This window comes from Rana temporaria, chromosome 4 (assembly GCF_905171775.1).
Source record: "Rana temporaria chromosome 4, aRanTem1.1, whole genome shotgun sequence".
NCBI classification, from domain to species: Eukaryota; Metazoa; Chordata; class Amphibia; order Anura; family Ranidae; genus Rana; species Rana temporaria.
Window position 1 is genome coordinate 204,675,870 of NC_053492.1, and position 14,264 is coordinate 204,690,133.

The 14,264-nt window shown below is 42.7% G+C and overlaps 1 protein-coding gene across 1 annotated transcript in view; it reads left to right on the forward strand.

Annotated features, from left to right (window-relative positions):
• The first annotated feature begins 1,460 nt into the window (after nucleotides 1-1,460).
• The window catches only part of LOC120935692 (5-hydroxytryptamine receptor 3C-like), a 37,552-nt gene continuing 24,748 nt past the window's right edge, over nucleotides 1,461-14,264 (forward strand). The window contains exons 1-2 of the mRNA XM_040347745.1: nucleotides 1,461-1,530; nucleotides 9,694-9,979. Coding sequence (XP_040203679.1) covers nucleotides 1,461-1,530; nucleotides 9,694-9,979 — 356 coding nt within the window. The remainder of the gene's footprint in view (nucleotides 1,531-9,693; nucleotides 9,980-14,264) is intronic.

Genomic DNA, 14,264 nt, shown 5'->3' on the forward strand with positions numbered 1-14,264 from the left:
CTGTCCTCTGTATATCCTCCTACCCATGCATGTAAGTCTTGTATTGCATTACATTTCAGCAGAGACCAGTCTACAGGTCTTGTCAACTTGCCCCCCATTAATGCAGTTCGTGGCATGTGAGGGGCACAGCTATGACTGGCTATATATTGATTTAGGTAACCACTAGATATTTGACAATCATGTCACAATTAATGTGCTTGTTACAGACTGCTATAGTAACAATCTGCTGTATTGTTTGCTGCTGTAAAAGAATGGCATAGTTTTCAGTGGAGGCTTATAGCGCCATCAAAAATCCCTAGGCTTCCTGCACACGGGATGCCCAATATTGTGTAATGTAAATTCTGATGTACCGTATTTATCGGCGTATACCGCGCACTTTTTTCCCCTTAAAATAAGGGGAAAATCGTGGGTGCGCGATATACGCTGATACCCACTTCCCGCACTGTGTTTGAACCTTGCCGCCGACATATACCGAGCGCAGTACACTCGGGTACACTCGGCCAGGCTTGGCTCCCCTCGCGGTCACGCGGTCACGCAGTCACGCCCTGTGCCGCCTCCTATGCGAGAGGAACCGAGCGTGGCCGAGCGTGCCCGAGTGTACTGTGCTCGGTATATGTCGGCGGCGGTGTTCAAACACAGCGCGGGAAGCGGGGATCGGCTCAGAAACAGAGCGGGAGAAGCAGGGAGGACACCGCCGAGGCCGCAGACGGATGACAAGGCCGCCGATGGACGCCGATGGACGCCAGGCAAGACACTGACGAGGGGCATTCAAACTGTAACTATTTTCTGTTTTCCTCAAATTTCCCTTCTAGGTTGGGGGTGCGCGCTATACGGCGGTGTGCGCTTTACCCCGATTAAATGCAGTATTTCCCCCACTCAGGCCCACCCATGGACATGAAAATGCATCCGCCTAAACATTCATGTTCAAAAAAGGGGAAGAAATTAACTTTATCCTGCCCAGACATGTTGTAATGTAGTTTAAATTCTTATTAACAACTATGTCTAATTCATGCTGAGTTTTTTTGTCTTTCACACATTTTTGGTAATATAAACAATTGAATATTTTATCTTTAAAAATTTTAAAAAAGAGGAGGTGTAAATTACTTGCAGTAATTTATCAATTTTAGTATTGTTAATGGACATAATTGTTATTAAAAATATATCCTTTCTTAGGTGATTTGTCATGGTTCAATTGACTGAGTGTCACTAATATATAGCGGTGAAAAATGTGTGACCAAAGGGATATGTTAATCATTAGAGACCTTTCTTCTCAGTTTTAATGAATTGTTGGATAATAAAGTGGTATACGTTTGCACTGAACAGAGTGTGCAGTATTTCCTGGAACTGCCCCCTAAATTCTGGTCACACATATATAGAGAGTGATAAGTAAGAGTAGACGATCAAAGAGACATAATGCACTGTAAAAGAGGATAGGGAGGATAGATAGATAAATAGAAACAATGGGCAAATTAACTGGCACCATGAGTATTCTTTTGTTGTGTGCGATCATCTGCAAAATTCTAATTTACGGTAAGAAATTTCGCTTTTTTTTATTTAAAGTTGTGTGAGTAGGCATGATGCATGAAAACTGAACACATGAGCATATTTTGTATAGACACATTCATGCCTTAGCGAAAACTTATGGTCACCATAATCAACTGATTATTGCACTTCACATCTGAATATTTTATTGCCTGACTATACATACACAGGAATACATCTAAATTGGGTAATTTGACATTCTGGCTAAAATAACAAATTTAGAACACCAAGAATGTGGTAACCTAATATAGTACAACAGCAAATATATTAGGTTTATGAGATTGTCTACAAAACTGCTAATGTCATGGAGGCCAGTACTTGCCAAGTGTGCCAAGTCCTATCTCAGGAGTCCCTTGAGACAGGGAATTTTAGGCCTCGGGGGGACATGGTAGACTTATGTGGGCTAAATTAAAATATGTCATGGTGATTTATTTACTGTATTGTATCGGTGTGTACAATGAAAGGCAAGTGTTCCTAAAGGTCTCGGTTTATTGAATACCTTGCCACATTGGCTGCTTTTGTAGCTCTCCACATTTGGAATCATGATATTTTAGCAACTCAAGGAAGACTTTTGTCTACCAGACACTGTGATTGGAAATCTGAATGAGGTAGCTATGTAATGTTCAGCATGTGTCACTGACTGTGGGTCTCATTTTGATCGATGTTTAAACAGTGATGTATCTTCTTCCAGGGTCGCCCACCCTTTTACTCCCAGCTCAGTCCTCCTCTCGTGCTCATGTAGCATCCTCCGAGGTAGGTGCTAGGATTAGTGTACTGTATTATAGTTTTTGTGTTCTCTGCTTAACAGAGAGACAGCTAGGTAAATGTATTTGCTGTTTGCTTACCAGTGAACAGTGTTCAGCTAGTGTGGTCTGCTCGGTGTGCTCTGGTGCTGTTCATGCTGTCTTGAAGTTTCACACTGTCCTAGCAACTATGGAAAGTGCTTAACGGTAGGCAGAAACCATGTTGATGGGAGCATGCATATTCATACAACCCTGGCCAATTAGAAAAGGAGGTGCCCTTAGGCATGCTGTGTGCCTGTATTTATGTTCCAGGAGCACATTGGCTCTTGATCACTCCTAACAGAGGATTGCACCAGGCTGGAGGAGAGGCTTTGTCTCTCCCAAGACTTGCTGCCATGTGGCTTCAGGTGGGCGACCTGAGGGCCTGAATTGCTGAAATATAGCCTCATGTGGGAGACCCAAAGGCCTGAAGTCTGTGTGGCAACCCTTGTCCTATCATAGCTGACAGAGGCAGAGTCTACCAGTGCATCTGGTCTCGGGTATCGCAGAGAGAGAAGACTACCGGTGCAGGAGCCTTGTGAGTACAGACCCCCTAAGGATCCTTAGATAGTTATACCCTCTTGTGCTCTAATTCAGCAGAGGGCCCTCACAAAGAAGAACGATGGCTAGTGTTCTTAGAGCTTTATTCAGAACTGTCCACTACTTTACTAAGGGACACTACTCTGTTCTGCAATCTGTTTGTAGTTGCTGTGAAGAAGTCTGCATCCACTTGGCAAAGACTTCAGTCAATTTTCAATAGGAAAGGAAGATAGTCCTCAGTGTGAACAGTTCAATTTGGAAGTACCCCACTATATCTCTTACCCTATCCAAGTTCTCCAATAAAATAACAAAAACAAAACCCCTACACTGGTTATTGGAATAACAAGCATAAGTGTGTGTGTGCACCTGGCTGTGGAAATTTACCTTGTGCCTGGCTGTGGAGTAAAAGTGGGAAAGACCCAGGCAAAAACACCAGCGGCTCCCTCGTGGGTAGCGTTACACTCACATTTATACTGTCAGAAGATATTATCAATATTTCCTAACCATACCTATTGTTTTTATAGCTCATGATAGTTTTCTTATATGTTTAAGTGTAACTAAACCCACATTAAAAAAAAACTATCAATAAATGCTGTATTACATACTGCTCATACTCAGTCACAATAAGATTTGTTTTCTGTATACTGTAAAAAGCCTGGTTGATCCTGCTGTTCTCTATCTCCCCCTTCTGTTAAAGTCCCCAATTCAGCTAGGGATTTTGCAGCTATAGTGACAACTCTGCACATACTCAATTTTTAGTGAGTTTATATGCTGAGCACTCACCCTCTATCACATCTGAGCAGCCCAGCCTATAGTGTCACACATGTGGGTGCATACACAGTGGTGGGAGGGATATTACATCTTGATTGATAGAGGCTTCACCTCCCTGTTATTCTAAGACGTAGGCTGGAGGGGAGTAACACAACCTGTGATTGGCAGAAATCCACCTACACCATGTTATTGTCAGGAACGTTACTTACCGAGGCCGAGATGCTGAGGGCGGCTCACCTTTGCGACCCTGTGCAGACCACTCCCTGGAGTTAGAACAGAGGAGGGACGGCACAAGGAGGCACCTGTGCCGGGAACTGGTAGGCAGACTTGGTGCAGCTGACGAAAACAGGGCAGGTGCAGAGGACTGGAGACAGTCGTTGATCAGGCAGGAACAGGCAGGTAAGTCCAGAAGGGATCAACAGGAAACAAGGCAAATCTGGGTCACAGGCCGTGGGTCAGGAGTTGGAGAGATCAGAGGAAGTCCGTGAGAGCAAGCCAAGGTCAAGGGGCAGGAGACAACAGCAAATCCGATAAGCAGGCAGGGGTCAAGTGTAGGAGACGGCAGAGAACAGTCAAGGTCCAATCCGGGTCAAACAGGTCAGGGTATTCAGGTTACAAGGTTCTCTCACAGGGTAAAGCTGACAACGAACCAGCAATTAGCAAAGAGGAAGAGGCTGGCTTAAATAGGCCGCACTGGTCACTGATTGGTCCACAGAAGTACAGGTTTCAGAACCAGGCTCCAATGGACAGCACACAGAATAGAACTGAGCAGTGGCTCAGAGACAAAAGAGCTGGACCTTCAATGGAGAGATCCTGGGTTCGATTCCACCCAGGACCAACTAGGGAAAGAGACCGTAAAAGGTCTGTGCCCTGACAGTGCCCCCCCCCTAGGGGCGGACTCCGGACGCCCAAACTGTCCATTAGTTCCGGATGCTCCTGATGGAAGCTCGGATAGAACAGAGAGCATGTAGATCTTTACTTTTTCTTTTTGGGCTTAGTTGATCCTGAAGTTCTGGTAGGGGGTGCCCTCCTTGCTTGTAAAGCTCGTTCCAATATCTCCAGATCCTGTTTACGGACCATAGTACCATTTGAGGCATATGTGCAGTCTGGAGGGAGAACTTCAACTGGGGACACAGGAACTGGAACTGAGGACATAAGAACTGGAACTGGGGACACAGGAACTGGGGACACAGGAACTGAAGACACAGGAACTGAAGACACAGGAACTGAAGACACAGGAACTGAAGACACAGGAACTGAAGACACTGGAACGGAAGACACTGGAACGGAAGACACTGGAACGGAAGACACTGGAACGGAAGACACTGGAACGGAAGACACTGGAATGGATGACACTGCAACGGAAGACACTGGAACTGAAGACACTGGAACTGGGGACACAGGAACCGAAGACACTGGAACTGGGGACACAGGAACCGAAGACACTGGAACTGGGGACACAGGAACCGAAGACACTGGAAAGGTAGGTACAGATTCTGAGGCATAGAAGAAACTCCCAATAGTACCCACCTGAAGAAGCTTTGGCCGAGGTGGGCGAGTTGGGCAAAGCGATATAAGGTGCCCGCTAGCACCACAATAAAAGCAAAGTCCATGGCCTCTCCTCCGCTCTCTTTCTTCCTCAGATAGGCTGGACCGGATGGCCCCGATCTGCATGGGTTCCTCCTCCTCCAAGGTAGGCGTGTGTGCATCCACAGGAGCGTCAAGGCTTGGTGGTGTGGGAACTTCATGGCTGGGCACATACAGAGTTTCATAATTTGGCACACACTGGGTTGGCTGGATGTCATAACTGTACTGGGGCTTCCTGTCCCTGGGTACCCGTAGGCCCCGTGGAGTAAGAGCAGACCTGGGAGTGCTGGTCCTCTTGGAAGCAGGAATATATGAGTCCAGAGCAGACATGAACGTCTCCCAGCTGTCCAAGACTGGACTTTTTTCCTGCAGCAGCAGGTGAGCCCACGATTTGACCTGCCCTGTAAGCAAGTTGATGGAGGCTCTAACCTTAATATAGTCTGTGGCATAGGTCCTAGGTTTAAGGGTGAACAATAGCTCACAGTCGGTTTTAAAGCACCAGAAGGATGCACGGCTACCATCAAATTTTTCTGGCATGACAACAAATGGTTCATAACATGCTGGTTCCGGGGCTGGGCGTGCTGTCCCTTTAAATATTTGAACTTCTTGTTGAAGTTCCAGAATGGTATGGTTCAGGCTAGAGACTTGCAGAGCCAAGGAAGTGAGCATTTTGAACAAGTCTGCGGACTCCATGTTATCGGTCAGTCCATTATGTAAGGGCTTACTTTCTTGGAGTCTTTGAACGGCATTCGTCAAAACAGACACCTGTTGACACAGGTTTTCAAGGGGTGAGCATGCCCTGTCGGCCTCAGACATAATGGCTGGTTCGTACTGTCAGGAACGTTACTTACCGAGGCCGAGATGCTGAGGGCGGCTCACCTTTGCGACCCTGTGCAGACCACTCCCTGGAGTTAGAACAGAGGAGGGACGGCACAAGGAGGCACCTGTGCCGGGAACTGGTAGGCAGACTTGGTGCAGCTGACGAAAACAGGGCAGGTGCAGAGGACTGGAGACAGTCGTTGATCAGGCAGGAACAGGCAGGTAAGTCCAGAAGGGATCAACAGGAAACAAGGCAAATCTGGGTCACAGGCCGTGGGTCAGGAGTTGGAGAGATCAGAGGAAGTCCGTGAGAGCAAGCCAAGGTCAAGGGGCAGGAGACAACAGCAAATCCGATAAGCAGGCAGGGGTCAAGTGTAGGAGACGGCAGAGAACAGTCAAGGTCCAATCCGGGTCAAACAGGTCAGGGTATTCAGGTTACAAGGTTCTCTCACAGGGTAAAGCTTACAACGAACCAGCAATTAGCAAAGAGGAAGAGGCTGGCTTAAATAGGCCGCACTGGTCACTGATTGGTCCACAGAAGTACAGGTTTCAGAACCAGGCTCCAATGGACAGCACACAGAATAGAACTGAGCAGTGGCTCAGAGACAAAAGAGCTGGACCTTCAATGGAGAGATCCTGGGTTCGATTCCACCCAGGACCAACTAGGGAAAGAGACCGTAAAAGGTCTGTGCCCTGACAGTTATTTCCTCAAAATAATTAAGATCTGAAAAAATATCCAGTGGTTTTTAGACGCTGTAACTTTTGCGCAAACCAATCAGTATACACTTAGAGGGTATATATGCAGGAATCATAAGTACAAAAGAGTTTTTATAAAAATACCACATTTTAATAATACATCGTTAAAAATAGTTTAACATTAAAATTGAAGGTTAACAAATTGTCTCTTTAGCAGATCACAGAAGATATTTTCCAAAAGTCGTGACAATGTGATATTTTATCCTGACATATTTCACCACTAAGGTCTTCCTCAGGGGATATATATTAAATAGTCAGTGTTCAAAAGAGACAAAGTATAAGATGATAGTATAGAATAATAAAAATGTTATTATAAGAAAAGAACAATAGCAAAGATCAGATTAATTATTATATATATATTCGCCATGTCCAACCATTCAGTATTGGGGGCATTCTCTGGCCCAGCATCCTCTTTAAAACAAAATCCTGTACCCTCCCATTGTTAAGTAACAATCCAAATATATGGGCCTTTGTCCAACAAATTACTAAAGAAATTGAAAAGACTGCTTTGTATAATTATAGATCTGGTAATCTCTCCAGTTCCCAAAGAAGGGCCTAGACACCATTACAAATTAATTACCAAATAGTTATCAAACCTGCAGGCAAGGGTGCCAACCTTGTCATTGTGGACATTAAGCAGTATGAAGACATGTGCCTACAGATCTTGAAAAATAGAAACTTGTATAGATCCATTTCCAAAACCGTTATAGATCACTAATTGGCTGAATATTACTATATAATTTTGAAAGCTTAACAACAGGGCACTATTAATAAAAATACTTGGAACTTTCTTCATAAGGAACCTAAAATCCCTACATTCTATGCACTTCCCAAGATACGCAAGGCCATGACCCAACCACCTAATAGACCCATCATATCTGGATGTAACTGCTTGACAGAGAATGCAAGCAGCCTTGTTGATTATCCGTGATCTGCTAAAATGAAAAGTTGCTAACTTTTAATTTCGATGTATCATTAAAATGTGTTATGTTTTTAAAAACTCTTGATTATGGCACTATTAAAATCCCACTAAAAACCTTCCTGTTTATGTATTATATCCAAGGATGTTGGTGCCTATTTGAATTTGTCACCAGCCCACATCACTATCTCTACTTGGTACGTTTATTGGTATTTTTTTTTACCAAAAATATGTAGTATAATACAAATTGATAAAGAAATTAGATTTTTCAATTTTTTTATTGGATGTGTTTTACAGCAGAAAGTAAAACAGTTTTTTTGTCACAATTGTCTTTTTTTGTTTAAAGCAAAAGATAAAAAACACAGAGGTGATCAAATATCACCAAAAGAAAGCTCTATTTGGGGGGGAAGACATACCATTTATATGGGTACAGCATTTTACGACAACTGTCAGTTAAAATAACACGGTACCATCTAACAAAAAATGGCCTGTTCATGGGGGGGGGGGAAATCTTTTGGAGGTCAAGTGGTTAAACAGTGTGTGCTTAGTATCACGTTAATTGCTTTAAGAGTTAAACACCCAACTAATATTTATAATTTATGGAGAATTAAAGGAGAAGCATCAAACCCTCTCAAACTTACGCCCTGATTGAGAACCTACTGTATGCTTTTGGATAATAAGCAGAACACTGACATTTACATTATTTGTGATTTAGCTCTGTAATGCAAAACTGTTTTTGGTCTGGAGTCTTTGGAAAGGCACCCCAAAGGTTTGTAAGTTGGTAGGTACTGAATACACTAGAAATATATTCTATATTTAAAGTGGTTGTAAATCTGAACTAAGCAAATATATTTGTAGTGTTTAGTTGTCTCTCTCCAAAGCTCTCGGTACTGTTTCTCTCTGGTGCTTCGTCCTTCTGTTACAGTGCCTTGAAAATGTACACCCCCTTCGTACACAGCAAAACTGTGTTCTGAATAGACAAGCTATGTGTTGAGCTCTCCTCTCTGATACAAATTGTATCCTGAGTCTGGAAGTGACTATGCTTATACAGTGCCTTGAAAAAGTATCCATACCCCTTGAAATTTTCCACATTTTGTCATGTTACAACCAAAAATGTATCCAATCTGACAGAACCTGAGCTATTTTGCAAAGAAGAATGGGCAAAAATGTCACTGTCTAGAAGTGCAAAGCTGGTAGAGACATCCCCAAAAAAGACTTGCAGCTGTAATTACAGTGAAAGGTGGTTCTACAAAGTATTGATTCAGGGGGGTGGAATACAAATGCACACCACATTTTTCACACATCAATTTGTAAAAATAAATTGAAAACCATTTATCCTTCCACTTCACAATTATGTGCCACTTTGTGTTGGTCTATCACATAAAATACCAATAAAATGTATTTATGTTTTTGGTTGTAACATGACAAAATGTGGGAAATTTCAAGGGGTATGGATACTTTTTCAAGGCACTGTATAATCATTAGTCACTTCTGATAAATGTTATCTTGAGTCTGAAAAACTTATGTCGTAGAGGAGAGCTCAGCACACAGCTTGTCTATTCAGAACACAGTTCTGCTGTGTGTGAAGGGGGTGTGCTCTTTTCCCCCAATCAGCTCTCACACAGTGTCTCAAATCTATAACTGCAGCTCTCCACCCCCTCTTCTGTGATACTGGAAAAGGCAGAAGGATTTCATCTAAAATCAGCACTTTTGAAGGGAAGTACAAAAGAGAAGACTGCAGATAAACAAGTAAAACTTATGTAGGAGTATTTGTTTCAACACTGTGTATCATCTGAGACTCTTCACTTCATTGGGTATATGAGAGGGTTTATAACAACCTTAAGGTAAAATAAGGAAACACTGGGTAAAAAAGGCAAAGTGCTATAGAATATATGCCCATTAGGAGATTTATTTTGTGAAATCATAGAAATGCAATCATTTACTGTATGTTTGATTTTTTTTTATCTTCTGTTGTAGCTATATCAGAAAGTGCTGAGCTGCAATGTACAGGGTCTGAATCTGGGCCTTCTTATGAATCCCTGCAAAGTGTGTTTGATAAGAAGTCATTTCGTCCAACTCTGAATTACAGCCGACCAACTAGTGTGAATATATCATTTACAATCTATGCAGTGCTTGGAGTGGTAAGAGCTTCTTTTGTTTGTTGTAAAATAAGAAAAAATCCTGGAAATGATTTGCAACAAATATTATCTTCCTTTAGAATGAAAAATCGCAGATTCTCACCACTTTCCTGTGGGTCCGTCTGGTGAGTATCATTATTTCTCTGTTCACTCCAATGTATTGAACAAGACCTGAGGTGCTATAATCTTCATAATGTTCCCAAATAACTTCTGCTCAAATTTACCAGCAGTATGAGTTAATTGAAACTGTGAAAATGTACAGTATATCTATAAAAGTATATGATGGAAAAATGTGTAAGCAGGAACAACTACCTTCAGTGAAACCCACACAACAAAATTATTTGTAGACATTTAGATATACACCACTGTTAATTTTTTTTAGACAGATGTGAAAAAAAACATTGGTTTCCGCCAGCTCTGTACTGATGGTACTGATGAGCATCTTCTAATGTCGAAGGGAAGTAAGCATGATGTGTCTTTCACCTGCTGCATTAAGTTTCCTTGGCCAACCACTGTGTCTACGATCCTCAACATTGTCCGTTTCTTGTGCTTCTTCAAAAGTGATTGAATAGCCCATCGTTTAAATCGACTCTAATAGTCCTACAAAATTACTTTTTTACAAAGTGTGCACATGTAGGAAAGGATGCTGGTTTGAAGCAAAAGGGTATTCCCAAAAATATTGATTTTATTTAGATTTTTTTTCTGTTTGCTCACTTTGCATTTTGTAAATAGATAAAAAATAAACACTTATAAAATATATATTTTTGAAAGCATTCTTACTTTACAGCATTTTTTCATACCTGCCTAAAACATTTGCACAGTACTGTAGGTAGTTTAAGCCCATTGCAAACGTTAAGCGGAGCCTTGCCCCCTCTCACCTTCTAAGTCTTCCCATAGATTATTTCAATAATCAATATAAAATTTACAGATACCTTCAGCTGCCTATATCAGTGAATTTGCTTATAAGAATTGCTTAGGTATTAACCTAAAATTCACAGCCCCATTAACCAACTGTCACAAACCAGCCAAGAGGGAGTAGATCTTGATCCAATGTTCCCTTATTTTCTTCAATATTTTTAATATTACAATGCAAGCACAAGTCAGTGCCGGTTCACACAGGGGCAACCCAACTTACAGCGCGACTTTGCAAGGCGACTTCAGCGCGACTTGGAGCAACTTACAATGCGACTTGAAGTTGCCTCCAGGACAGGCGACTTTGCCAGTAGCCAATTAAACAATAATCAGCTCTGTGGGAGGGAGGGGTTTGCCTGAGAAAACTATTTTCTCTTCCTGTAAAGTTGCTTCAGTTAAGACAGTGATCCTACTTTGGAGGCAACTTCCATTGAAATCAATAGGTACAAGTTGCCTACAAGTTGCCTTCAAGTCGCCTTGAAGTAGTACAGGAACCTTTTCTGAAGTCGGAGCGACTGCAGTAGTGTACATTAAGACGGCTCTCATTCACTTTAATGGAATTTCTCATGTCGTGCGACTTGGGGCGACACAAGTCAGATCCCAAGTCGCTGTAGTGTGAACCGGCACTCAGTTTTTTACTTATTTCAGAATATGCATAATATTTAACATTACAGTGTCACAGGAAGGACAAATGTTTATTATGCATACTCTCACAGTGGGGGTTGTTTAGATTCTGTGAGTTCCTCAAAGGACATAGCTGAGGCATCTGCATCCCAAATCAGCACAGACTAGGTGTATTGTCCCCATTTAGAATGTTCTTCAAAATTCTGAAAAGTTTAATAACTCATAAATCTCACCCTGTACAGCGCACAATTATAAAAACTTCTGCAAAAGGCTGACTGTGCAGAGAGACGATGTTATGCCCCGTACACACCATCACTTTATGTGATGAAAAAAAATTACGTTTTTAAAAACGTCACTTTAATTGACCGTGTGTGGGGGAAAACGTAATTTTATGTCTTGTAAAAAACGACCAAAAAAATTGAAGCATGCTTCAATTTTATGTGTCGTTTTTCAAAACGTAATTTTTTACTTCACAGAAATTGACCGTGTGTAGTAAAAAACGTTGTTTAAAACAATGTTTTTTCACCCGCGCATGCCCAGAAGCTACTTATGAAGCAAGCTTCAATGGAAAAAGTGGTGAGAACGTAACCTCGCTTTGCTAGAACATTGTGAGAAAAACTATGGTGTGTAGGCAACTTCGTCTTTGAAAATTGAAGTTTCAAAAACGTCATTTTTTACTTCACAGAAAATGTCGTTTTTTTTCATCACATAAAGTGATGGTGTGTACGGGGCATTAGATTTCAAATGTGCCGGCTTTATTGTAAATTATGGAAGTCTGCTAGGCATAAAGAATCAGTGTTTGGGGTCTACGAATAGCAAAGCAACAGCTGAAACTATAACTCTTCCTTTTCGTATTCATTATTCTAAAAGTAGCATTAAACCCAAAAGCAAACATTTATTGTATATCAGATTACCAATTATTAGATGTGATGGCTGAATTAATTTTTTTAGGCTTTCTTTCTTATACTTTCGTCTGCTGATCCAGACAGCTAGTCTGTTTTTCAAAAGCACAAGCTCTTCAGCAGAATGTATCAGTTTACATGGATGAAACAAGCCATTTAGTAGGGGTGCTTAAATGATCAGTGTGATACATTTGCCTATATGTCTCAGTTTACTGCTCCCTGCTAGCCAGGTTATTGATGTGCTAATGTCCCCTCACTATTTCTAAAGGTTAATTGATCTATTGTGTTGTGTGAAGGAGAGCTGGGTTTAAGTGGCTTGTGTTAATTATTCTGATTGCTTCATTGTGGTAATTATCTCTCTATATGCGGGGTCGAGCGGTCTGGTTGATGTATTCAGTACAGCTAGTGCTCAGCGTCATTGATGTCATTGTCTAAAGAAAATGTGTTTCAGCATCGGCCCCGTCGTGTCTGCCTATAATCTGTATGGAAGCCCCAGTGTGAGGGGGGCGGAGATTTGTCATTGTAACAGTTTTGGAAATGACATATAAGCTGTGTGTTATAACATTAAAGTCTGTGTTGTTCAAGCAGTAAGCTGGTCTCATGTGTGGCTTTCTGGGCGATTCCAGGGATATCCCTCCTCGTGGAATATTGGGGTGATTTTCGTTATGGGAAGAAGGGAACGGTTGGTAGCGGTGGGATTTTTCCCTTCTATTCCCCTTCACACCCGGATTCCAAGCAGACACTGGAAGAACTACTGGAAGTTCGTGGAAGGATTGCTAGCAACAAAACCAAGCGGGTCATCATAGCAGAATCAATGGAGCTAGACCAGGAGGACGGGATTGCAGCAACGCCAGCAGTACAAGAGATGGAGACACCAGTGATTCAGGAGGAGGAATCGCCAGCCAACAAGCTAATGAGAGAGAAGCTAGCGTGGTTCGGCCCGAACCCAACGCCGGATGTGGTACTGAAAGTGATGGACATGTTAGTAAACGCAGAGCTACAGAAGGCTAAAGAAATAAGAGACGCGGAGCTACAGAAGGATAAACAAATAAGAGACGCAGAGCTACAGAAGGATAAACAAATAAGAGACGCAGAGCTACAGGAGGATAAAGAAATAAGGGACGCAGAACTACAGAAGGATAAACAAATAAGAGACGCAGAGCTACAGAAGGATAAACAAATAAGAGACGCAGAACTACAGAAGGCTAAAGAAATAAGGGACGCAGAACTACAGTTAAAACTGGCAGCAGTCCAACAAGCAGCCGCACCTTCTACGAACAGTGAGTACAGCACAGCAGACGCAAGGAAGATTCCGTTTAGCGCTTTTAAAGCTTTTGATGAAAAGGACTGTGAGATTGATAACTTCCTGGCGGATTTTGAGCGACAATGTAACCTGCACCGAATAGCTAGAGGAGACTGGGTTGCAATATTGTCAGGCAAACTGTCAGGCAAAGCTTCTGATGCTTTCCGGACCGTGCCAGATCAGGATATCCATAGCTACGCCCGGGTTAAAGAAGTGCTCCTGGCTCGTTATGCAGTAACCCCAGAGTCCCACCGACAGAAGTTCAGGGACTCACGCAAAACCACGAAAGACTCTTATGCGGAATGGGCATGCCAATTGTCCCGGTCGGCCTCTAACTGGGCTAACAGCAGCCAGGCCACCACCGCAGAGGACATTTTGCAACTAATGCTCCTGGAGCAATTTTACAATCACATCCAGACGGACGTCAAGGATTGGGTGAGAGATCGCAGGCCCATGACTCTACCAGAGGCCGCGAAGTTGGCGGATGAATATGCAGATACTCGCAAGACGAACCAGGTCACACCACAGGAACAACCTCCACCACAAACGGTGCCCTCACACCCACCAACCGCTAGATACCAACCTCCTAACAGACCGGTGACATCTAGCCCTCGCTATCATCGCCAGGAGGGCAACGAACAACGCTGCTTCCGGTGCAAACAGCTGGGT